Below are 23,489 nucleotides of genomic sequence, written 5' to 3' on the forward strand. Positions count from 1 at the left end.
TTTGTTCTGAATTTTGACCTTCTGCCCTGAATTTTGACCTTTGTCCTGAATTTTTACACTGACAGTCCTGAATTTGCACCTATGCCAGTTGATCACCCTACATGTAAAGCGCTGTAGTGCCCTTTCGGCCAAGTTCGGCTCCTATGTGCAAGATGTACTTGCTATGTTTTTTGCAGCTTTATGTTAGTGAATGATGACTCCAGAACTACACACCCTTGACTGCAAGCTCCTGTTGTCTAAAACGCCAGGTGGCTAAAAGATTATGGTGGTGGCTGAGAGGGTGATAAGGAACAGAGAAAATCAGCTGGAAGGTGTGGTCCATTTACCTTGCTTGCTTTAATCAGGGCCCCTGTACTCCACTGGCACCACAGTTGCTGAGCAGCTTTTGATTAGATACAGCAGTGCGGAGGAGCCTTTTTAGGTCTCGGCTAGCGTAGGCTGCGCACATGCGCCGGCTCGCTGGCGAGAATTAATGACTCTGAGTAGCGAGGGTAAACCCTACCCCTCTTCTCCATTGGCTGGCCTCCTAAACAGTGGTTAGCCATTGGAGAAGAGGTCTCAGTGACATCATTCTCTCGCTCTAAGCCCCGTCTTTTTCGGATTGGCGGCGTGTTTTTTTGTTTCTTTCTCTCCTCTTTCCATTGGCTGGAATGTAAACAACAAGTCAAAAACACGCCCGTTGTTTACATTCCAGCCAATGGAGAAGAGGGGAGAAAGAAAAACGCGCCCCCCAGTCTGCAAAGGACGGCGCTTGGGTTTGATCTTGGATACTCTTGTACGTATAGTCAGTTTATTCTTTTGTCTCGGGTCATTTCAGATTTTTCCACTTCTTTACCTGTAATTCATTACATGCGCCACTTTACCATGCAAAACGTTTAGACTCTCCGTTTTGCTCCCTCTACGTAGCATTACTCGCCTGCGGGAGAGGGGATGCTGTTCAATGGACCCTTCCCCGGCCTCCGGCTGCCAGTCTCCCCGGCCTGCTCCCGTCCCTGACAGACTCCGAATTCTCCCCACTCGACGTGGTCCCCCGCCGCCACGAAAGTACTGAATTCGTCGTCGTCTTTACCGCCGCCGCAGCCCCCGCATCCCTCTTCATGGTGCCGGGCTCTGCTGCATAGTGGCTGCTGCCATGTAAACACATCTGCGGCCCGGCGCGATGCCGGTCCGCAGCGACAGCAGTTTCCATGGTTACTGGGCTGTGCGGCTCTCACGCCAAGCAACAGGCGCCCATCTCTGGGGAAGCTGCAGGGCCTCTGCCGGTCCATGGAGACTGGGAGCCCTTCTAGTCAGAGCCCGGTCACACCGCGGCGCTGGCTCTTCACCGCTGTTTGAAGCGTCAAAGAACGGGCTCCGATAATCCCTGACTACTAAGAGAGTGTGTGTTGTAAAGTAGAAGCAAAAACCAAGAGGAAAGGAAGGGGGAATCCCCTCTTGGGGAATAGAACCCTCACACACCCAGCAAGCTAGGTGTCATGCTTCATCATATGGGTCAGGCTCCTCGTCGGACTGGCGCTGCAATGTCCTACGGGCACCCGCGAAGGGGCTCTTTAGCGGTGATCTTTTGTTCCAGCCATATGGTGCATGCGTGTGAGAGGGAAGGTGAACGTGTAGTCGTGAGTGGGTGGTGATTAGTTAAAAAAGGTGGGTTAGTCCACAAGGGACTTTATTGACGTGGCTAACTCCCTTGATTAAAATGGTGGGAGGGGAGATAGATGCTACGCTACTATGTGGCAAGGCTATCTCCAACCCTCAGTTGAGGTCGACATGTTTCATGCTAAACTAGCAATTCCTCAGGACCTTGGTGCTCGTACTACACAGTGAAAATAAAAAATTAAAAAACTTAATACAACCTTGGGTCTCAAGGTCTGTAGTGGGACAGGCCGAAAGGTCCTGTCTTGAATAATGCAACCCTAAGCAATTCCCTAAGGTGCTTCTCAGTCTGCTCTGTGGGACCTGCACAAAAGAGTCAGGAACCCAAGAGGTGTGCGGTCTCTGCCTGCAAATCTACCCCCACGCGTAATCCGACAGGGATCTGGAGCAGCTGCATAGTACGAGCACCAAGGTCCTGAGGAATTGCTAGTTTATTATTAAACATGACGACCTCAACTGAGGGTTGGAGATAGCCTTGCCACATACTAGCGTAGCATCTATCTCCCCTCCCACCATTTTAATCAAGGGAGTTAGCCACGTCAATAAAGTCCCTTGTGGACTAACCCACCTTTTTTAATTAATCACCACCCACTCATGACTACACGTTCACCTTCCCTCTCACACGCATGCACCATGTGGCTGGAACAAAAGATCTCCGCTAAAGAGCCCCTTCGCGGGTGCCCGTCGGACATTGCAGCGCCAGTCCGACGAGGAGCAGGACCCATATGATGAAGCATGACACCTAGCTTGCTGGGTGTGTGAGGGTTCTAGTTCCCAAGAGGGGATTCCCCTTCCTTCCCTCTTGGTTTTTGCTTCTACTTTACAACACACACTCTCTTTTCCTCCCATCTAGTTCTTCTGGGGAACTGTGTGTACTCTCTTTGTTGCTAGTCATTTGCGATTGGGTCTTATTATGGTGGCACTTTGAATACATCCTGTTCTTTATCGAAATCTTACTCACCCACAACTTTATTGCTGGCTTCTCGAGCACAAACATAACACCACGCTGCCCCCTGAGGGCTTTTATAAGCCGCTGCAGCCAAACAGTAAGTAACGCATTCTGTTCTGGTGGTGATTTGGGTGGCCCCACCCTACCTGGCCGCACATTGTTGTCCTGGGCTGTACTTGTACGCACATGCATAGTTATTGTTTCCAGTGTTAGCAGTCCTCGTTCAACGTTATAGAATGTCTATCTAAACTGTTGCAACGAATGCCTGCCCCCGCCCCCACCCCCAGTTCCCAGTCTGCATACTTCCCTGTCTGTGCACAAGTGCAGGTCTCTGTAATATCAAGGTATCTCGCGCTCGGCGACTCCTTCGTTCGGTCCTAGCTGTTGGGCCATGAGCTTGTTGCATTTTGGGACTTGTAGTGTCTTTTCGCGTTGTACTGTAAGACTTCAATTCCAGCATGACCTGTGTGGCTGCGATCTTTGAGGGGTCCTGTAGGTGGCTAAACTACTAGCTAAATCCAAAGAGCCCCCAGCTCTGTACTGCGGGGGCTGCAAGGCTCTGTGTGTGTGTGGCTCTGTGTGTGTGTGTGGGTGTGGCTCTGTGTGGCTGTATGTGTGTGTGTGGCTCTGTGTGTGTGTGTGTGGCTCTGTGTGTGTGTGGCTCTCTTTGTGTGTGTGTGTGTGTGTGTGTGTGGCTCTGTGTATGTGTGTGGCTGTGTGTGTGTGTGTGGCTCTGTGTGGCTGTGTGTGTGTGTGTGTCTCTTTGTGCGTGTAGCTCTCTGTATGTGTGGGTGCAAATGCAATAGGTCTCGCATTTGCGAGAGATTAAGCTATTGGCATTGTAAATGACAATGCCATTTATTTATCTGTTTTCAAAACCAACACATAAATAAAAATTTTGTCATTTACAATTCCAATAGCTCTAACTTTTGCAAAGGCGAGACCGTTGCATTGTAAAGGCTTGTTTATCCATCTTTTTGTTGAGGTTTTCCGTGGAAACAGTACAAACTTCTCTACATATAATTGTAGCATGTTAAGGAACAAGTACAAGTACAAGTGTTTCAGAAGTTACAATCGTCATTCAGACGTCCAATATTTTGCATCTTTCTTGTCTTAAAATTGCGAGTTTCAGAGTGTTTTTGTGAGTCTTGCGATTCGTTTGAGTACCACAACTTGTTAATGATAAGCATAACAAAATAATAACCACAAAAAACTAAAACTAAACTTGAACAGGAGATCTGTGGTGTGACATATACACCAGCGGGGACTCCACCACTAAGGCGAAGGAGCGTAGTCCCACTGCTCCCAGAGGGATGTATGACGATACATCGCGAACCAAGCACTTTGCCAGGGCCGTTTTTCGTTCCCAGTCCCGCCCTGATCCCTGGCATATGGAACAGCCCTGGCCTGTTTGAGCACCACCCCTACCTGACTGGCAGATTAAGCAGGTGTATTTGAGCATTAACAATTAGATTGGCACATTGACTTATAAAAGCAACGATCTTACAACGCCCATGTCACCGGACACATGACTTTTGATAGGCTACCAGTTGGAAAACAAACTTTGATTGTAGTCTACTTGCTGGCACATTAATATGCATGCTCTTTCTTCTGGCATTAATTTACTGTCTGTTCGTAATGCGAGGCCTGGTTTTCCTCTTGTAGCTTGCTGTGTATCCACCTGGAACACAGTTTTCTGATACCAGCATACAGGACTTGCTGCTGTAGAAAACTAATACCAGTCAGGGGTATTAAAAAGTTTCAGCTTCACAATTGCAGCAGTTAAATTGTGTCGTTTATTTTTATATTAGTGTTACAAATCTAAAATGTGTAATTATCAGAAACACACAGTGCAGCTGTCAGAACTTACATTTATTTAGGATTCATTAATGAAGTTAGCATGTTTTCACTTTCCATGACGTACATAGGTATGATGTCTCTTGCTGACACTTCAGCTGGTCCAATGGTCGGCCCTTAATTGTGCTCCCTACTTATCCGTATCACTGGAAAACGTAGAAGGTTGCAAACCCTCAGGACCACCGTGCAGGACAATGTGTACCATTGAGGTGTGGAAAGGCGTTCCTTAAAGTTGGTCTGAAGGAATCCCTAACTCATGATCTGCATTACCTTCTTCTAGTGCTCCTCAACGTGCGGAAAGGGCCTGCAGTCCAGAGTGGTCCAGTGCATGCACCAAGTGACCGGGCGCCATGGAAACGAGTGCCCAGCGATGTCAAAGCCTGTGGCTTACAGGCAGTGCCACCAGGAGGCCTGTAACGAGAGGATAAATGCCAACACCATTACTTCACCGAGACTTGGTGAGTGTGGCTGCTAAAGCCCTGTTTTTACTCCATATGCGACCCTTTGTTCACACAACTTTGACAATATACGCCCGTCATTAGCCTGTTGTAATTATTTTATGCTATGTTATGTTGTGTTATGCTATGTGTATTTGTAAAGGGCACCATCCCCCGCAAGGGTATCCTGGCTCTGAGCAGATGTGTTTGTCAAGCCCCGCGTATGGTAAGTTGCTTAATTGAAAAAACTGGTTTTCATCTTCTTGTGGAATTTAAGGTAAGAGGAGGAGGCTGCAATATGGAATGGGTGGTTGTTACTCTCTTTAGGAGGGCTGTGTGAGACTTGCAGTCCTCCTGCTCTGGTTCTATGTATGTGTGGTATGTGTGCAAGCACGAGTCTTGTGGAGCGGCGGTGTCTCGTGGTTGGTGGAAGGGTATGCAACTGTTTAAGTAGGTGGGGTCTAAGTTGTGCAGTACCTTGGATATGTCTGTGATGAGTTTGAAATGAGCTTGTTTGTGTATCGGGAGCCAGTGCAGCTCCCTGCATTGTTGTGTGATGGTGGCTTTGTGTGGAAGTTTGAGCATGATTCTGGCTACCGAGTTCTGGATGGTTGGTAGTCTTCTAGTGAGTTGCTTGGTGATCCCGGCATAGAAGATGTTCCCATAGACCGAGTTGCTGGGGACTAGGGCTTGAGTGAAAGTTTTTCTAGTGTTGCTTAGGAGCCATTTGAAGATCTTCCTCAGCATCTTAACCACATCAGCGCAGCGCAAATTTTTGCACTGTGCTGAACGTTCTTAAGAACGGGCGTGGTCATGACGGAACGGTTCCGTCATGAGCACAGCCCAACCGACGCTCATGACGGAACCGCTACGTCATGAGCGTCGAAGGGGTTAAGGCTGTGGAAGAAGAATCTAGTGACTGTTGACTTATGCAGTTGTGTCAAGTTCGCTGCCAGTGATTATTCCGAAATTCCTGCTGTGGGTACTGGGTGTGGGTCCAAGTTCGGCCAGCCACCAGTTTGAATCCCATGGTGAGGTGTTCTTGTTGAAGATCACTACTTCTGTCTTGTCTGTGGCTTTTATCCAGTTAGCGACTTCAATCATGCAGGCAGTGAATTTGTTCCTTGTGTTGGTGGTCTTGTCTGAGAGGAAGAGGATGAATTGTATTTCGTCAGTGTACGAGAGCATGTTGATGTCATATGCGTGGATGACGTTGGCCAGAGAGATCATGTATGCATTGAAGTGGGTGTGGCTGAGTAATTAACTGCAGATGAGTTTGCGGGCTTCTAATGAGTAAGGTGCCAGGCTGACCATTTGTGTTCTATCTGTTAAGAAGAAGTAGATCCAGCGGAGAGCAGGTCCTTGGAAGCCAATCTCCTGCACATACTTGTTGGCGATGGGGTGTAAGACCTTGTCAAAGACTGCAAAGAGGTGTGGCATGTCTCCTCTGCAAAGGATCATGTGTTTATCGCCTGTTGCAATGATGATTGCTATTTCAGTACTGTGGTTAGGCCTGAATCTGGACCATATGGCATTAATTTAATTTTTAATTTTAATTTGATTTAGTTTTATATAGCACAAACTTGACCCGAACGTATCGGGTATCAGAGCACTTTACATAGCACCAGTTGCATTACATGAGGACACATTCATTTTTGTTAAGCATTAAGGAGCGAGTGGTTATTGCAGTGGTCAGTGAGGTGTCGGTTGATTCGCTTCTTTAACACCTTTTTGGGTATGGCAGGAGGGGCATGGGTTTGTAGTTGCAAAGCGTGGCTGGGTTAGCGGTTGTTTTTTTTAGCAGGAGCATGACTGTGGCATGTTTCCAAGAATGTGGCTGTTGATCGAGGTATGGAGGATGGGTGTTAGTGCCCCTCTGATTGGTAGAAACCCTTTGGTAAAGGTGTGATAGGGCAAGGGTTAGATGGGACCCCAGAGTGTATGGTCTTCACAGTATCAGCAATTTGAATGGTGGTGACAGCAGCCCACGAAGTCTGAGTTCGTTCTTCGGCCATGACTGGAAGTTGTGATGTAACTGGGTCCGGTTGAAGTTGCTGTACATGGAGGGGAGTTTGTCATAGAAGACTTCAGATAGCTTGTTGCAAATGTCTTGTGAGGGAGTGATGTTGCTGGAGGCGGGAGAAGGTGCGGTGAAAACTTTGATGATGGCAAAGATTTCCTTGCTGCTGTTGGTGTAAGTGTCGATGTGGTCTGTATTACCTGTGCATTTGGTGTTCAGTATCTGCTGGTAGTCGGGCCTTAAGACTGATTTGAAGAAATATTTACCTGTGGTATCTTTACTTTTCCTCCATTGGAGCTCCAGTTTCCTGCAGTGGGGTTTCATCAGCCTGAGTTCCTCTGTGTAGAAGCTGGCCTGTGCTTCAGCTCTTGCCATTGGGTTGCACTTGAGGGGAGCCTGGGAGTAGGTGCAGACAGTGATCCAGCTGTTGAGGCTATTGATGGCTTTTAGCAAGTTGCTTTTGTGCTCAGGCCCGTGCTTTGAGAATGCGAAGGCCCAATCCTCTTCTGTGATGCTTTGCCAGCTGTAGCAGCCGGTTCCATTGGTGGATATGCAGAAACTGATGAGAGCGTTGTCTGTCCATGTCATAGTTGCTTGCTTATTGACTGTGATGTTGCTGATTGAGGAGAATATTTAGTCCAGAATGTGGTAGATGGTGTGGGTGGGTTCAGTATTTTTTTGAGTGAGGCTACGCCTTACAAGGTTTTCTAGAAGAGCCATAGAGTTTGGGTTGGAGTGGCCTTCTAGGTGAAAGTTAACCTCTCTGAGGAGGATGAAGGTACTGACCTTGATCATGAGGGGTGCAACAAAGTCTGTGAAGTCCCTGGGGAAATTAGTGCGTGGTCCTAGTGGCTTGTATACGACTGCTCCAACCAGGGAGAAGTTGGCTGTGATGCGTATCTTGAACTTGAGGTGTTCAATGTAGCTGTTGGGGGTGCCCTTGTAGGTACAGCTGATGGTATCTTTGAATATGATGGCGACCCCACCTACAGGCCTATTCTAATGGTCCTGCATGAAAATCCTGTAGCCGGCAGGAATGCCTATTGCAATGTCCGGTGCAGAGGTTAGATTTAGCCATTTTACCAGGAAAAGAGATGGTCTGAAGCGTGGTCGTGCAGTAGGTCCCATATTTCCATGGTGTGTTTGGTGAGCGAGCTGGTGTTGAGGAGCATGCATGCAAATGTAGTGTGTTGTGTGAGTGATGTTTGTTCTGTGTGAACCTGAGCGGGTGGCTGATTTGAGTGAGCGAGTGTCTTGCTTGGTGCTGTTAGTACAGGTGTGGTGGGTGTAGGGTGTGGGTGAGTACATGAGAACTTGCAAAAGGTGCATGTGAACACTCCTTCCATGTTGTGTGGTGTGGCAGCAGTGTGGCGCTTCGAGGTTACACACGACAGAGAAAGTGGGCAGTGAGGAATTCTTTCTTTTTTTTAAAAAAAATCTTTTGATTGATTTTCACCATAACAATATGCATAGGTACAAGGCATTAATCCATAACCTAATTACAGGAACAAGTATGCAAATTAAATATATCTTCCATTTAAAGTAGGTAAATTAATTGCAGTAAATGAGAACGCCTTTTAGACAGTTGCAATTGTACAACAACCTCTTGCGAATAGTACCACAACTTACCCCAGATCTAACTAGGTTTTTTGGAACACCATCAGAGTCTGTAAATGGCATCCTCTGTAGCACAGAGGTCCAGCCCTCTCAAATATTCCCTCCTGGAAGGGCTACAGAGCCCAGTAGGTGAACGGTAACACTTTGCAATGTCTCACTTGGCTAATATTAGCCCAAATCCTACAAGGATTCTGTCATAGCGCGAGCCACCCCATCCATCAAAGATCCCCAATAACACCAATTTAGGATCCATAGGAATCGCCCTTCCCACCACGTCACCCATAATTCAAGTGATCTCTTTCTAGTAGGAGGCAACCGGATGACATGAAAATATGTGGCATGGGGTTCTTTCCATTAAGGCACTGATGAAGTTAGCCCATCTTCCATAAACGTTCTGGATTATAATAAAATCTCTGAAAGTATTTTAACTGTATCAATTAATGACAAGAAGAAATTGACAGATTTCAGGCAGCCATTTTTGCTTCAACCCATTCATTGCCTTCTATCAAACCTGTATCTTCTTCCCACTTACTTTTTAAAAGTCAGAAGTGCTTCCTGGGAATTAACTAAGAAAGAGCAGTAACCAAACATTACCCGTAGTCAGATATACCAATTAAGTCCCATGTGTGGAACCCAGCCAATCTGGCAGTAAGCTCTAGCCATGTACTTTCCATAATGGCGTGGTTTCCGTTATCACAAAATATTTTTTATTGCTTCATGCCACTAGTAACAGAGTGCAGCGCAAGGGGTATATAGTTACTGTATAAAAGAGGCATTGGTTATATTTACCTAGGACATCTAGTTCTAGTCTCTGCTGAGTCATGGTTATTCCCATGTAACCAATCATTACCTAGGATAAGCTGTGTAGCCCTATAATATAATTTTGCATCTGCCCAACCCAAGCCAGCATCATACCTACCATGCCTACAGTTGCAAATGATACCTGCAGCGTTTTATTATCCCATAAAATGCTGTTGCTGGGACTAGAGATTTCCAAAGAGACAGGGCGGGGGCACAAAGTGGTTGTTCAGAGTATGTACGGGAAAAGAGGGAGAGACGTCATCTTCAAAAGTGCCCCGTCATATCATTGAGCTCGGCAAAGAAGCCCTCATCTTTATCTCTAACCTTAATCTGAGAACTAAGGGGAGATTGTTCAGGGCCCAACTCCCATGATGGGTTTGCATAATTTGCATCCCTAAGTACCGGAAATGATCCCTGCTTTTCTCATACCAGCCATCTCAAGACAATTGTGGTGATCCTTCGTAAGAAGACCATAAGAATATTCTTTGTTGCCTCGGCCGACGCAACTCTTTATTTCTCAGTGCGCTATTGGGAGTACAAACTCTAGGACATCCAAAACACCAACGCCAAATTAGCCCTTGGCCTTCCCAGATCTGCCAACCTAACTTGAGTGGATGAACCTCTCAACCCCTGCGCACTGTTGCTGCTAGTGAATCACACTAGAAATATCATCATTTTAATTTTAATTTCACTTCTTTCAAATATGAATTTATCATATAACCAAATTCACCATTCTTCTTTGAAAGTATGATATTTAATCATCAGTACATTTTCAATAAATTCAAACATATATTCAAAAAACAAAACATTTCATAATTTCAATATATCAACAAAATCTTTCTTGACAACGTGTAGTTGGTGTAGCCCGATGCATTTCGAGTCCTTGTTGGACTCTTCCTCAGGGGCCTGAAAATATGAATATCTCATATCAGCAATTTCATTATAATATCCTATTTTTTCTCATCAGATTCAAGTTACAAAACCTTCGAATGCTCAAAACAACGAAATATCACTTTACATTTCATGCACAAGAAATAATGACTGCATCATGTAGGTAGTTTAGCAGGCACGGAAGCAGGACAAACGTGCCACCACTGCAGCACGCATGTGAAAAAATAAGAGGATCAAAACTATATTTTCGTTAAAAGAAAGGAGTGCCTTCCCTTTCATTATCTCATCTTCCCAGATCTGCCTCATCTTCCTCCGCCCTGCATATACTTCACTGCCATCCTCTGGCTAAAAAGATCCCCTTTTATTCTTTGTGTATTTTCCACAAAGCCATATACCATCTGCCCACTCGGTTTGAGTAAGAATTTCAGTATTTATGCTGGTCCCTTCACTCACAGGAGGCTGTTCTCTTCTCAGTTTCCTGATCCCATCGAGTCCTCTTGGGCGGCAGTAGATTTTCATTGGCAGCCGCAAAAATGCAGAAGAACCTTCCAATGGCAATGCAGATACTAAGCATGGGCTGAAAATTCATTACGCTCGCGGAATTTGCGGATTTTCCTCGATTTCGCGATCCGCGAATCTCGCGAAATCGCGGTAAAATCCGCGAATCAGCGGGGACGAATTTTCAGTTACAGCAGTAGGTGCAAAAGTTGAAGCTAATTTTTTGTAACCTTTTACAAAAGGGTTACAAAGAAATTAACTTCAACTTGGGCACCTGCTGCTGTTAGCATGTAAGTGCTTCCTGGCGCCTCGTTGCCTACTTGCAACTATTCTCTGACCCTGCTCTGGCCCTTGAAGCAGGGTCAGAGAATAGTTACAAGTAGGCAATGAGGCGCCTGTCACGAAACTTAAACCTCAACAGGAAGGACTGACAGATATAAAAACAAGCATTTGCAATGCAATAGGTCTCGCATTAGGAAAGTTTGAGCTATTGGTCTTATAAATTATAATTTTTTTAATTTATGTGTTGGTTTTGAAAATAGCTAAATTAATAGCTTTGTCATTTACAATGCCAATAGTTATAACTTTCGCAAATGTGACACCTATAGCATTTGTAATGCAACATGTTTTGTATTTACGTGACTTAGCTGTATTGATATTACAAATTACAATAGCTTTTAATTTTTTTAAATAATTAATACTTAAATAAAAGTGATTTTAATTTATAATGGCAATAGCTTAAACTTTTGTAAATAACTTTTGTGAAGATTATGTTCAGTGTATTTTATTGTGACGAAAATCCAAGAACAGGAGTGAAATATTAACATCTTTTTGTGACATTTGTAATAAAGTTTGAAACATTGAGAGAACATATTTGAACCAGTTGTTGTTGAATGGTTGCGCAGATTGATGCTGGGGTGACGCTGAGTGGTGCTGTGGTGATGCTGAGTGGTGCTGTGGTGATGCTGAGTGGTGCTGTGGTGGTGCTGAGTCATACTGGGATGGTGCTGAGTGATGCTGGGGTGATGCTAGCTGGTGCTGTGGTGGTGTTGAGTGATGCTGTGGTGATGCTGAGTGATGCTGTGGTGGTGCTGAGTGGTGCTGTGGTGGTGCTGAGTGATAATGTGGTGGTGCTGAGTGATGCTGTGGTGGCGCTGAGTGGTGCTGTGGTGGCGCTGAGTGGTGCTGTGGTGGCGCTGAGTGATGCTGTGGTGGTGCTGAGTGATGCTGTGGTGGTGCTGAGTGATGCTGTGGTGGTGCTGAGTGGTGCTGTGGTGGCGCTGAGTGATGCTGTGGTGGCGCTGAGTGATGCTGTGGTTGTGCTGAGTGATAATGTGGTGGTGCTGAGTGATGCTGGGGTAGCGCTGAGTGATAATGTGGTGATGCAGAGGGCAGAAAGGCACAAAAAGCAGTCTAACAGAGGACAGAAGGGCAGAAAAACAAGGGAAAAACGAGTCTAACAGAGGGCAGAAGGGCACAAAAACAAGGGAATAACAGAGGGCAGAAGGGCACAAAAAACGAGTCTAACTGGGCAGAAGGGCAGAAAAACAAGGGAAAAACGAGTCTAACAGAGGGCAGAAGGGCAGAAAAACAAGCGAAAAACGAGTCTAACAGAGGGCAGAATGAATCCCGCCGTGCGTGTTTGTCCACGAAGATGCCACCTTTTTGTGCAATACCGCTACTCAACTGGAGTACTTTCTACTGTCTAATCAGTAAGTGCTCCCTCGTTGGCTAAATGTATAGGGGCAGATTTACAATAACTGCGCCAGTTATTGTGCGCCGCAGCTCCGCCACCCATGGTGCGCCGCATTTGAAATGCGGCGCACCATGTTGCAAAAACGGCACAGATGCGTCACACATCTGTGCCGTAAAAGCAGCGCATTGCTGGAGCAGCGTCAAGCTTGCGACACAGCTCCAGCAATGTTCTGGGAGGCCCTATCTCCTCAATGCTGCATCAAGCCTTGCGCCTGCTTCAAGCAGGCGCAGGGTTTTGACGCAGCATTGGCCTAAAAGTGACTGAGTGAATTTTTGTAGATTTCACTCAGCCACTTTTAGGAGGCGTTCCTGCACAGGAACGCCCTCCCCTGCGCCGGAACGCCACCTGATGGCGCAGGGCTTTACAACGTGCCGCATATCTAAGATGCGTCACATTGTTAATACCCAGCACCAATGCGCATCTTTTGTGCTGCCGCTGCGTCACAAAAGGTCTCGGTAGAGGGTGGGAGTGGTGAACCAGAGGGTGGCAGTAATGAACCAGAGGGTGACAGTAATGAACCAGACGGTGGCAGGGGTTAACCAGAGTGTGACAATGCTGAACCAGAGGGTGGCAGTGCTGAACCAGAGGGTGCAGGGGTGAACCAGAGGGTGGCAGTGATGAACCAGATGGTGGCAGGGGTGAACCCGAGGGTGGCAGTGGTGAACCAGAGGGTGGCAGTGGTGAACCAGAGGGTGGCAGTGGTGAACCAGAGGGTGGCATGGGTGAACCAGAGAGTCGCAGTGGTGAACCAGAGGGTGGCAGTGCTGAACCAGAGGGTGACAGTGGTTAACCAGAGGCTGGCAGTGGTGAACCAGAGGTGCTGTGATGAACCAGAGGGTGGCAGTCGTGAACCAGAGGTTGGCAGTGGTGAACCAGAGGGTGACAGTGCTGTACCAGAGGGTGGCAGGGGTGAACCAGAGGGTGCTGTGATGAACCAAAGAATGGCCGTGGTGAACCAGAGGGTGGCAGGGGTGCACCGGAGGGTGGCAGTGGTGAACCAGAGGGTGGCAGTGCTGAACCAGAGGGTGACAGTGGTTAACCAGAGGGTGGCAGTGGTGAACCAGAGGTGCTGTGATGAACCAGAGGGTGGCATTTGTGAACCAGAGGGTGGCAGTGGTGAACCAGAGGGTGGCAGTGGTGAACCAGAGGGTGGCAGGGGTGAACCAGAGGGTGATGTGATGAACCAGAGGGTGGCAGTGGTGAACCAGAGGGTGACAGTGCTGTACCAGAGGGTGGCAGGGGTGAACCAGAGAGTGATGTGATCAACCAGAGGGTGGCAGTGGTGAACCAGAGGGTGGCAGGGGTGAACCAGAGGAATGCAGTTGTGAACCAGAGGGTGGCAGGGGTGAACAAGAGGGTGCTGTGATGAACCAGAGGGTAGCAGTGGTGAACCAGAGGGTGGCAGGGGTGAACCAGAGGGTGGCAGTGGTGAACGAGAGGGTGGCAGTGCTGAACCAGAGGGTGACAGTGGTTAACCAGAGGGTGGCAGTGGTGAACCAGAGGTGCTGTGATGAACCAGAGGGTGGCATTTGTGAACCAGAGGGTGGCAGTGGTGAATCAGAGGGTGACAGTGCTGAACCAGAAGGTGGCAGGGGTGAACCAGAAGGTGGCAGGGGTGAACCAGAGGGTGGCAGTGGTGAACCAGAGGGTGGCAGGGGTGAACCAGAGGGTGGCAGTGGTGAACCAGAGGGGGCAGTGATGAACCAGAGGGGGGCAGCGATGAACCAGAGGGTGGGAGTGTTGAACCAGAGGGTGCTGTGCCCATACACGACCGCATGGGTAACTTTGCCATGCAAGCGGCCCCCGAACACGCAAAAAGCCCTGCGAACGCGCAAAAAACCCCGCGAACACGCAAAAAAACCCGGAAACATGCAAAAAAGGTAAAATCCGCAAATTCGCACGAATTTGCAGGTTTTGCGGATTGCGACTTCGATTTCGCGCAAATTCGCGGAACGCGAATTTGCACATTTCGCCATACTTAGCAGATACTAGTGTTGCACCTGCACCTTAGAAAGTTCTGAAAACCTGACGCATTGCTCTTATCTGGTGATTGTTGTCCTGTCTTTCTCTCTCTCCTAAGCTTAATAGGTCATGGTCTTTCTGAGGGTTATTTAATCTATTTCTTGGATGGGCAGAATAGGATGCTTTCTTTTGGTGTTTTTCACATGACTTTACATCTGGGTAGAGTTGCAGGATGCACCACTGTCACCAGAGGTTTATGAAATATGATCGATATGGTCAATCAATCAGGATATTTGTAAAGCACACTCACACCCTCTCAAGTCCTGTGCAATGCGTAAGCCAGTTTCTTTTTCACTAAGGTTTCCAGGATCTACTCGTCATTCTCCCTCCCCACACGTTGCATTGCCCCTGATCCCCCTTCTCACATACCCAAGTTCACTAACTTTCTTCCGGTCTCAACCGAACACATCAGTAGGTTGATTACCTCTATCAAGTCCGGCTCCCCATTTGACCCATGCCCCCCAGCGATACTGAACACTCTCACTGAGGTCATAGCTTCTCCTTTAACGGACCTTTGCAATTCCATCTTCCAAACAGGCATTTATCCGGAAGTCTGGATAAAGGCAGTTATTAAACCGCTATTGATAAAGCCGTCTCTAGACCCCACTGACTCAGCCAGCTATAGGCCTATTGCTTGCCTACCTTTCCCGGCTAAAATATTTGAGTCGGTTATGAACCTGCAACTATCTGAGTTCATTGACCATCACGATCTTCTAGATGATACTCAGTTCGGGTTCAGGAAATATCATGGCACAGAAACAGCCTTGATAAAGGCTTCCAATGAGATCAGGACCATCATGGATCAGGGGGGGCGGCGGTCCTGGTGCTCCTTGATCTGTCCGCCGCCTTCGACACGATCGACCACTCCATCCTGGTCGACCGTGTCGCATCCATGGGGGTAACTCATCGCACAAAAGATCTCATTGCCTCGTTTCTGGCCAACCGAACTCAAGCGGTGAAACTGGGCAATTTCTACTCGCCCACTTTCACTCTTCCTTGCGGGGTCCCTCAGGGATCATCACTAAGCCCCACATTATTCAATATTTATGTGGCAGACTTGGCGAGGGTTATAAAAGCTCACGGGCTGCGGCTAACCCCCTATGCCGATGACACCCAACTGGTGCTGGCAGTTCAAAAAGATGGTCCCGCAGTCGCCGCTAGATTCCAGGAAGGGATGATCGCCATCAGCTCTTGGATGGCGGATAACAGTTTAAAACCGATAAGACCGAGGTGCTGACCTTCGGCAGGCTCTCTCCTGAGTGGTCTGCGACCTGGTGGCCCAGTGATATGGGTCCCCCCCCCACACCAGTAACCAAGGTCAGGAATCTTGGCATCATGTTCGATGATAAACTGTCTTTTAAGCATCATGTCAACGCTGTGGCGGCATCCTCTTTCTATATGTTGAGGAAAATCAAGAAGTTGCTGCCGTATCTCCCCTCAACTGCAGGAAAAAACTTAATCACCACGCTTGTCTTCTCAAAAATGGACTATGGCAATGCCCTTTTCCTCAATGCTCAGGAGCAGGTTATATCCAAGCTGCAATCAGTGCAGAACGCGGCAGCTAGAATACTGCTCGGCGTTCCAACTCGTCACCCCACTTCCGCAGCCATATACCACCTACACTGGCTGAGAGTAAAGAGTCGGATAAAGTTCAAGGCTCTTTGCATCGCCTATAAAGCCATTCATGACTCAGGACCTAGGTTCCTGAAGGACACCTTCCGAATCTATGTTCCCAAAAGATCTTTACGATCAGCCTCCACACACATGCTCCACACACATGCTCCCGGTGCCACGCACCAGAACCACCACATGGGGAGACAGGCGCTTCTTGGTAGCAACCCCCAGGCTGTGGAACTCCCTCCCATTGGCTATAAAAACTTGCCCTACTCTCATCATGTTCCGCAAGCTCTCGAAAACTTGGTTATTCAACCAGTGATCCCTTTAGATGCCTTCTGTTATTAGGAAGTTCTGCATGTGCCGAGACACCCTAGGGTATTCGTGCGCAATAAAAATCTCAAAAACATAAACATAAACTACATACCTGTGAGGGTCTCAAGGCGCTGGGGGGGATGAAGGGTGGAGGGGGCTGCTACTGATCAAAGATCCAGGTCTTGAGGAGTCTTCGGAAGGCCAGTGGGTCATGGGTCTGCCTTAGGTTGGTGGGGAGGGTGTTCCAGGTCTTGGCGGCGAGGTGGGAGAAGGATCTGCCGCCGCCGGTTATTCTTTGGATACAGGGGACTGTGGCGAGGGCGAGGCCGGCGGAGCGGAGCTGGCGGGTGGGGGTGTAGAAGCTGAGTCGCCTGTTGAGGTATGTTGGGCCGGTGTTGTGGAGAGCTTTGTGTGCGTGGGTGAGGAGCTTGAAGGTTACCCTCTTGTTGACGGGGAGCCAGTGCAGGTCTCTCAGGTGGGGTGTGATGTAGCTGTGGCGGGGGATGTCAAGAATTAGACGTGCTGAGGCGTTCTGTATGCTTTTCCACCGTCTCAGGAGCTTGGCGATGTTCCTGCGTAGAGGGCGTGTCCGTAGTCCAGCCTGCTGCTGACGAGGGCCTGGGTGACTGTTCATCTAGTTTCGGTGGGGATCCACTTGAAGATCCTCCGGAGCATTCGGAGGGTGTTGAAGCAGGATGCGGAGATGGTGTTGACCTGCTTAGTCATGGAGAGGGTGGAGTCGAAGATGACCCCTAGGCTGCGTGCGTGGTCGGTGGGTGTCGGGGTTGTTTCTAGTGTTGTTGGCCACCAGGAGTTATCCCAAGCTAAAGGGGTAGACCCTAGGATGAGGACCTCTGTCTTGTTTGTGTTCAGTTTCAGTCGGCTGATGCTCATCCAATTGGCGACGGCCTTCATTCCTTCGTGGAGGTTGGTTTTGGCGTTGTGAGGGTCTTTGGTGAGGGAGAGGATAAGCTGGGTGTCGTCGGCATAGGAGATGATGTTGAGGTTGTGCTGTCGGACAACGTGGGTGAGGGGTACCATGTAGATGTTGAACAGTGTTGGGCTGAGGGATAAGCCCTGGGGTACGCCGCAGATGATCTTGGTGGCATCGGAGCGGAAGGGGGGATCGACGCTCTGGGTTCTGCCGGAGAGGAAGAAGGTGGTCCAGTCCAGGGCCTTCTCTTGGATCCTGGTGTCGTTTAGATGTGTTCGTAGGGTGCGGTGGCAGACCGCGTCGAAGGCAGCTGATAGGTCCAGGAGGATGAGGGCTGCTGTTTCTCCATTGTCTAGTAGGGTCCTGATGTCGTTGGATGTCGGCGATGAGGGCGGTTTCGGTGCTATGGTTGCAGCGGAACCCGGACTGGGACGGGTCCAGGATGCTGTTCTCCTCGAGGTACCGGGTCAGTTGCTTGCTGACAGTTTTTTCGATGACCTTCGCCGGGAGCAGGGAGATGGGCCATAAGTTCTTGAGGTCCTTGGGGTCCGCCTTGGGCTTCTTGAGTAAGACCTTGATCTCAGCGTGTTTCCAGCTTTCCGGGAAGGTTGCTGAATTGAAGGAGACGTTGATAACTTTCCGGAGATGGGGTGCGATGGATTGCTGGCTTTGTTGAAGATGTGATGTGGGCATGGGTCTAATGGTGATCCGAAGTGGACAGTGTTCATGATCTTGCTGGTGTCCTCGTCGTTGATGCAGCTCCAGGAGAGCAGGCGGTTGGTGCGGGTGGTGGTCGTGGTGTCGGATGTCTCAGTGGTAGTTGGGGCGTTCGTAACGTTGAAGCTGTTGTGGATGTCTGCTATCTTGTGGTGGAAGAAGGTGGCCAGTGAGTCGCACAGGTCCTGAGAAGGTGGGATGTCGTTGGTGTTGGAGCTGGGTTGGAGAGTTCCTTCACGATGTTGAAGAGCTCTTTGCTGTTGTGTGCGTTGTTGTTTAGGCGGCTTTGATGAGGTGATGGTGTCTGTGGGTGGCGTTCTTGTGGGCGGCGTAGCTGTCCGGTATTCGTCCGCGGAGCCAGTACTTCTCCAGTTTTCGGCATGTTCGTTTGGAGGCCTGGAGGTCTTTGCTGAACGAGGTGGCTTTCTTGCTGGTGTGGCTGTTGGAGGGTTTCTTAAGTGGGGCGAGGGTGTTGGCGCAGTCGTCAATCCACTGTCTTAGGTTGTGGGGGCGGTGTCGGGGTCGGTGGTGTTGGCGGATGCTCTCTGGGCAAAGGTGGTGGTAAGCTGGTCTTCGGTGACTTTGCCCCAGTTGCGGCGAGGCATCTGTTGTGTGCGGTGGTGCATGGTGGGCTTCCTGAAGGTGAAATGGATGCAGTGATGGTCGGTCCAGTGGGGTTCAGTGGTGTGATTGAAGGAGACGTGAGGGCTTGCGGAGAAGATGGGGTCAAGTGTGTGAATGGCAGCGTGGGTGGGTGTTGTCACAAGCTGTCTGAGTCCGAGGTTGGCAAGGTTGTCGATGAGGGTGGTGGAGTTGGTGTCGTTGTTGTTCTCGAGATGCAAGTTCAGGTCCCCGAGGAGGATGTAGTCCGTGGAGGCGAGGGCGTGTGTGCTGATGAAGTTGGCGATGGAGTCGCTGAACTGTGGTCGGGGTCCGGGGGTCTGTAGATGAGGGTTCCTCTGAGGGTGGTATTTGGGTTGGTGTGGATTTGGAAGTGCAGGTGTTCAGTGGTGCTGAAGGAGTTGTCGGTGTTGGTCGAGACACTGAGAGTGTTCCTGTGGACGATGGCGATTCCTCCTCCCACTCCGTTGGTGCGCTTCCTGCGGGTGATCTTGCAGCCTTCTGGGATGGCTATGGCGATGTCGGGTGTTGAGGAGGGTTTCAGCCAGGTCTCCGTCAGGAAGGCGATGTCTGGGGATGTTGAATCGAGGAGGTCCCAGAGTTCAACGGCGTGTGTGCGGGCGGAGTGGGTGTTGAGGAGGATGCAACTGAGGTAGATGGATTTTCCCTGGGTGGAGGTTTGGCTGAGCGGATGCTGGTGAAGCTGCAGTTCCGGCAGGTTAAGGGTCCTTGGGTGCGCTTCGGGGAGGCTTGGTAGCAGGCGTTTTCTCCTCCGGAGTTGAGTGAGTGGAGAGTGCTGGCATCGTAGCGGAGTTGGGCATTGTGGCGACTGCCGGGACCAGGAGGTCTGGCACTGGGTGGGGTCCAGGTGTGGACGGGCGCAGACTGGCTTGCCTTAGGCGCGCCAGCGGCACGCCCGTTGCGCGCGGCCTCTGTGCGGCCGTGCAGCGGCCTCCATATATGGGGAGTAGGGAGGGAGGAGAAGCATGGAGTCGGAAGGAAGGGGCAGCGAAGGGGCGGCCAGGGGTAGGAGCCGCAGGGGGTGCAGCGGCGGGAACAGGGCAGTGGACGGCACTGGGGCATTGGCAAGAATCCCGGGGCACACAAAAGAGAACGAGGCACAGCTCAGGGGGCACACAGTGAGAATGGCAAAATGGGGCACAGCTCAGGGGGCACACAGAGAAACAACGGGGCAGAGATCAGGGGGCTCAGAGCTAACCTTAGCAGCGGCAGGAGCAGGACACGCAGGCAGTGCTGTGCGGAGGTGGAGCGACCTCCCACATGGTCAAGGGTCACTCCCTATATAGTGGCAGCAGGAGGGGAGTATTTTATGGTCATATGCTTCTTCAAAGAGATCACGCACTTGAGGAATCAAGAGCAAGCAATATTGATTAAAAAACTCAAGGAATCCCAATTGGACCTAGCATCTTGCCAGTTGGCATAGAGGTAATAGCCTGCTGGATTGCGTTTTCGGAAGTGGGTTCATCCAATTAGTTACAGTCCATAAGTTGTCACCAGGTGGGCTTTTCTGTTTTTAATTCGGATAGGGCATTTCTAATGGATACATCTGCCAGTGGATTCCTCACCTTGTGAATATCCCCCTACATCAGCAACATTCGGAAATTATTTTTGTAGCTTCGCGCCAACAACGTCACAGAAGCACGGCATCGCGTGCGGCTCCGCTGACGTCACCGACACCATAATATGCACACGTCGGCGTGATGACATCAGTTCCCTTTTTTCTGTGTCATCGACGCCAACAGTTTTCGAGGGATCCTCTGTAGCTTTGATAGTAACTTTGTTACTGTTTGTTGGTTTTCGTGTTTCTTGTATCGCTTTTTCCAGGCGATATGTAATCGAACAAGACCGGATTCAAGCTGTGTGGTGAATGCTGTAAGATGATGTCGATCACGGACCCGCATGAGGACTGCGTTTGGTGCCTGAGCTCGGACCATGATGTCCAGGGGTGTCCATCCTGTAAGAAGATGAATCCCAAGGCCCTTTGTGAGAGAGAGGCAAAGCTCCTGGTTGCCAAGATGAAAGGCAAAAAGGACAGGAAGAGCTGGAGGTCGCGGTGGAGTCGGTCGAGGTCGAGGTCTCGCTCGAAGTCGCCCTCGAGGTCGTCATCGGGGCATGCTTCCAGATCGGCTAAAAAGAAGCACAAGAAGAGGAAGCATGGATCACGACATCATTCTGTGAAGGATTCGGAATTGAGACCGAAATCGCCAATGAGAAGACATCGTAAGGTTGAGGTTTCTCCTTCACCAGAAATTCAGGATCCGGGAGGTGAGGCTTCGCCTATGGAGTCGCCGGAGCATTCACCGGCTCCGGTATCGAATCCCTCTCCGGTTCCTTCTTGATCACCAACTCGAGAAAAAGAAGAGGCTCCATTGTCAGAGGGTTCGACGCCTCCGGTGCACCAACCCGAAGTAAGGTCGAGATGACTCTGGTTCCTCGAGAACAGCCTGTGGGTTCATACCCTCCTTTTCCGGCCTCAGGTGAAGACCCTACACAGTTTTTAAATGCAATGTATGGAGTCTATTCAAGAGCCTTGTACCCCCCTTGGAGCACCGGTTGGTCCCATGGGTCTGATGGCGTTTAACCTGGAAGTCCCCCAGTCTTATGCTCTGGTGCCGTTTTTGCCATTTATGCCGGCTCCGACACCGCCTTGGCATTTCCCTTCGATGCCGAAGCTTTCGACGCCGATGTCTTTGTCACCGGCGCCGGTTCTGGTCCGACCTCGAGAACAGCGGCCTGGTCCTCCGGTTCCGAACTCGACGCCGGCTCCGTCAGAGTCGATTCTGGATCCGCCAACGCGGTTCCCGAAGGAGAGGTTGAGGCGTGAAACCCAGCGACTCCTGGAGGAGCAAAGGTACCGAGAAGCCAAGATGAAAGAGGGTGAGCTGCAGGAATCTGAGGATTTCTTTGATGATTTAAGGGAGGCTAGTGGACTGGAATTGTCTCCTGATTGAGATTTAGCCTCTGTCTCTGATGCCCCTTCTAAGGATGTGACTCCATACCATGCAGTCACCAGGAAGGCGGCGGATCTATTGAACTTAACTCTTCCTACTGCAGAGTACAAGTCGAACATTTTGACAGAAGTCCTCCATTCGCCATCCTCTGTTGTAATGCCCATGCTTCCTTTCAATGAGGCTTTGACGGAACCAATCTTAGAAGTGTGGAATAGACCTCTTACAGCTCCTGCTGTTTCAAAAGCTGTTGCGAGAAGATACAGGGTGGCTCCTGGTGACCCAGACTTTTTATCTTCGCACCCTTTGACAGAGAGCTTGGTTGTACAGGCTTCCTGCTCCAAAAAATCTGCAGGTGCTTTTCCTCAGGTGCCTGGGGACAAGGAATCAAAAAAGCGGGACCAAGCTGCGAAGAAAGTCTTTTCATCGGCGAGTATGGCTCTCAAATCAACAAATGCTACATGTCTCTTGGGACTTTATATCCATGCTTTGATGGATTCTGTCAAACAGCTGGCTCCTAAGATTCCAGAGGAAGATAGAAAAAACTTTATGAGGTGTGGGCTGCTGCTCGGCGGTCATCCAGAGTGGGTTAGACACTGCTGACTCAGTGGCGAGAGTAATGGGATCTTCAGTTGCCACCAGAAGGGAGGCTTGGTTGAAGTCCTCCGAATTCTCAGCAGATGTCCAGGCTACCTTAATGGATCTACCCTTTGATGGTTCGGGCCTTTTCGGAAAAAAGGCTGATGCTGCGTTGGAGAGATTCAAGGACAGCAGAGCTAAGGCCAGATCCTTGGGTTTGCAATCCAGGGCAACTGTAGGCAAAAGGTATAGGGGATTCGGAAGGTCTTCCTTTCGAGCCTACAAGCAGTGGCAACAGCAGCAGCAACAAAATCCACTGTACAAATTTTACACAGACAGACAAAGGGCTCGTCCTCAAGGACTTCAAGCTTCCTCCTCCTCCTCCTCCTCCTCTTCTTCCTCTTCCCACCCCCCTCCAACATCAGCAAAACCCTCATCCTCCTGGACCTCTCAGCAGCCTTCGACACCGTATGCCACCGCACCCTGATACAGCGCCTCAGCAACATCGGAATCCAAGGAAATGCCTTGGAGTGGATCATCGCGTTCCTCGCCGGTAGAACCCAGAGAGTCCGCCTCCCCCCGTTCCGGTCAGCGGCCACCAAAGTCATCTGTGGCATTCCGCAAGGATCCTCGCTCAGCCCCACCCTCTTCAACATCTACATGACCCCCCTCGCAGCCATCGCACGCCAACACAACCTAGACATCATCTCCTACGCAGATGACACCCAGATGATCCTATCCCTTACCAAAGACCCCGCCACCACCAGATCCAGCCTCCAGGAAGGAATGAAAGACGTCTCGGAATGGATGAAGCTCAGCCGGCATAAACTGAACTCAGAAAAGACGGAAGTCCTCATCCTGGGAACATCCCCCTCCGCCTGGAACGACTCCGGATGGCCCCCTGCCCTGGGCACCGCCCCCAAGCCAATGGACCATGCACGCAACCTGGGCTGCGTCCTGGACTCCTCCCTCACGATGACCATGCAAGTCAACGTCATCCTGCTTCAACACCCTGCGCATGCTCCGAAAGATCTTCCGGTAGATCCCCACTGACACCAGGAAGACGGTCACCCAGGCCCTCGTCACCAGCCGACAGGACTATGGAAGCACCTCTACGCTGGAATCACAGCCAAACTACAGAAAAGACTCCAGCGCATGCAGAACGCCTCTGCACGACTCATCCTGGACACCCCCCGCCACAGCTACATCACTCCCCAGCTGAGAAACCTGCACTGGCTC

At 49.9% G+C, this 23,489-nt stretch overlaps 1 protein-coding gene across 2 annotated transcripts in view; it reads left to right on the plus strand.

Moving 5' to 3' along the window:
• ADAMTS17 (ADAM metallopeptidase with thrombospondin type 1 motif 17) overlaps nucleotides 1–23,489 on the plus strand; it is a 1,053,865-nt gene that overhangs the window by 1,003,688 nt on the left and 26,688 nt on the right. For both annotated transcript variants that reach the window (XM_086958065.1, XM_086958066.1), the window contains one exon: nucleotides 4,740–4,917. In XM_086958065.1, coding sequence (XP_086814191.1) covers nucleotides 4,740–4,917 — 178 coding nt within the window. The remainder of the gene's footprint in view (nucleotides 1–4,739; nucleotides 4,918–23,489) is intronic.

This window comes from Lissotriton vulgaris, chromosome 2_1 (genome assembly GCF_964263255.1).
Source record: "Lissotriton vulgaris chromosome 2_1, aLisVul1.2, whole genome shotgun sequence".
NCBI classification, from domain to species: domain Eukaryota; kingdom Metazoa; phylum Chordata; class Amphibia; order Caudata; family Salamandridae; genus Lissotriton; species Lissotriton vulgaris.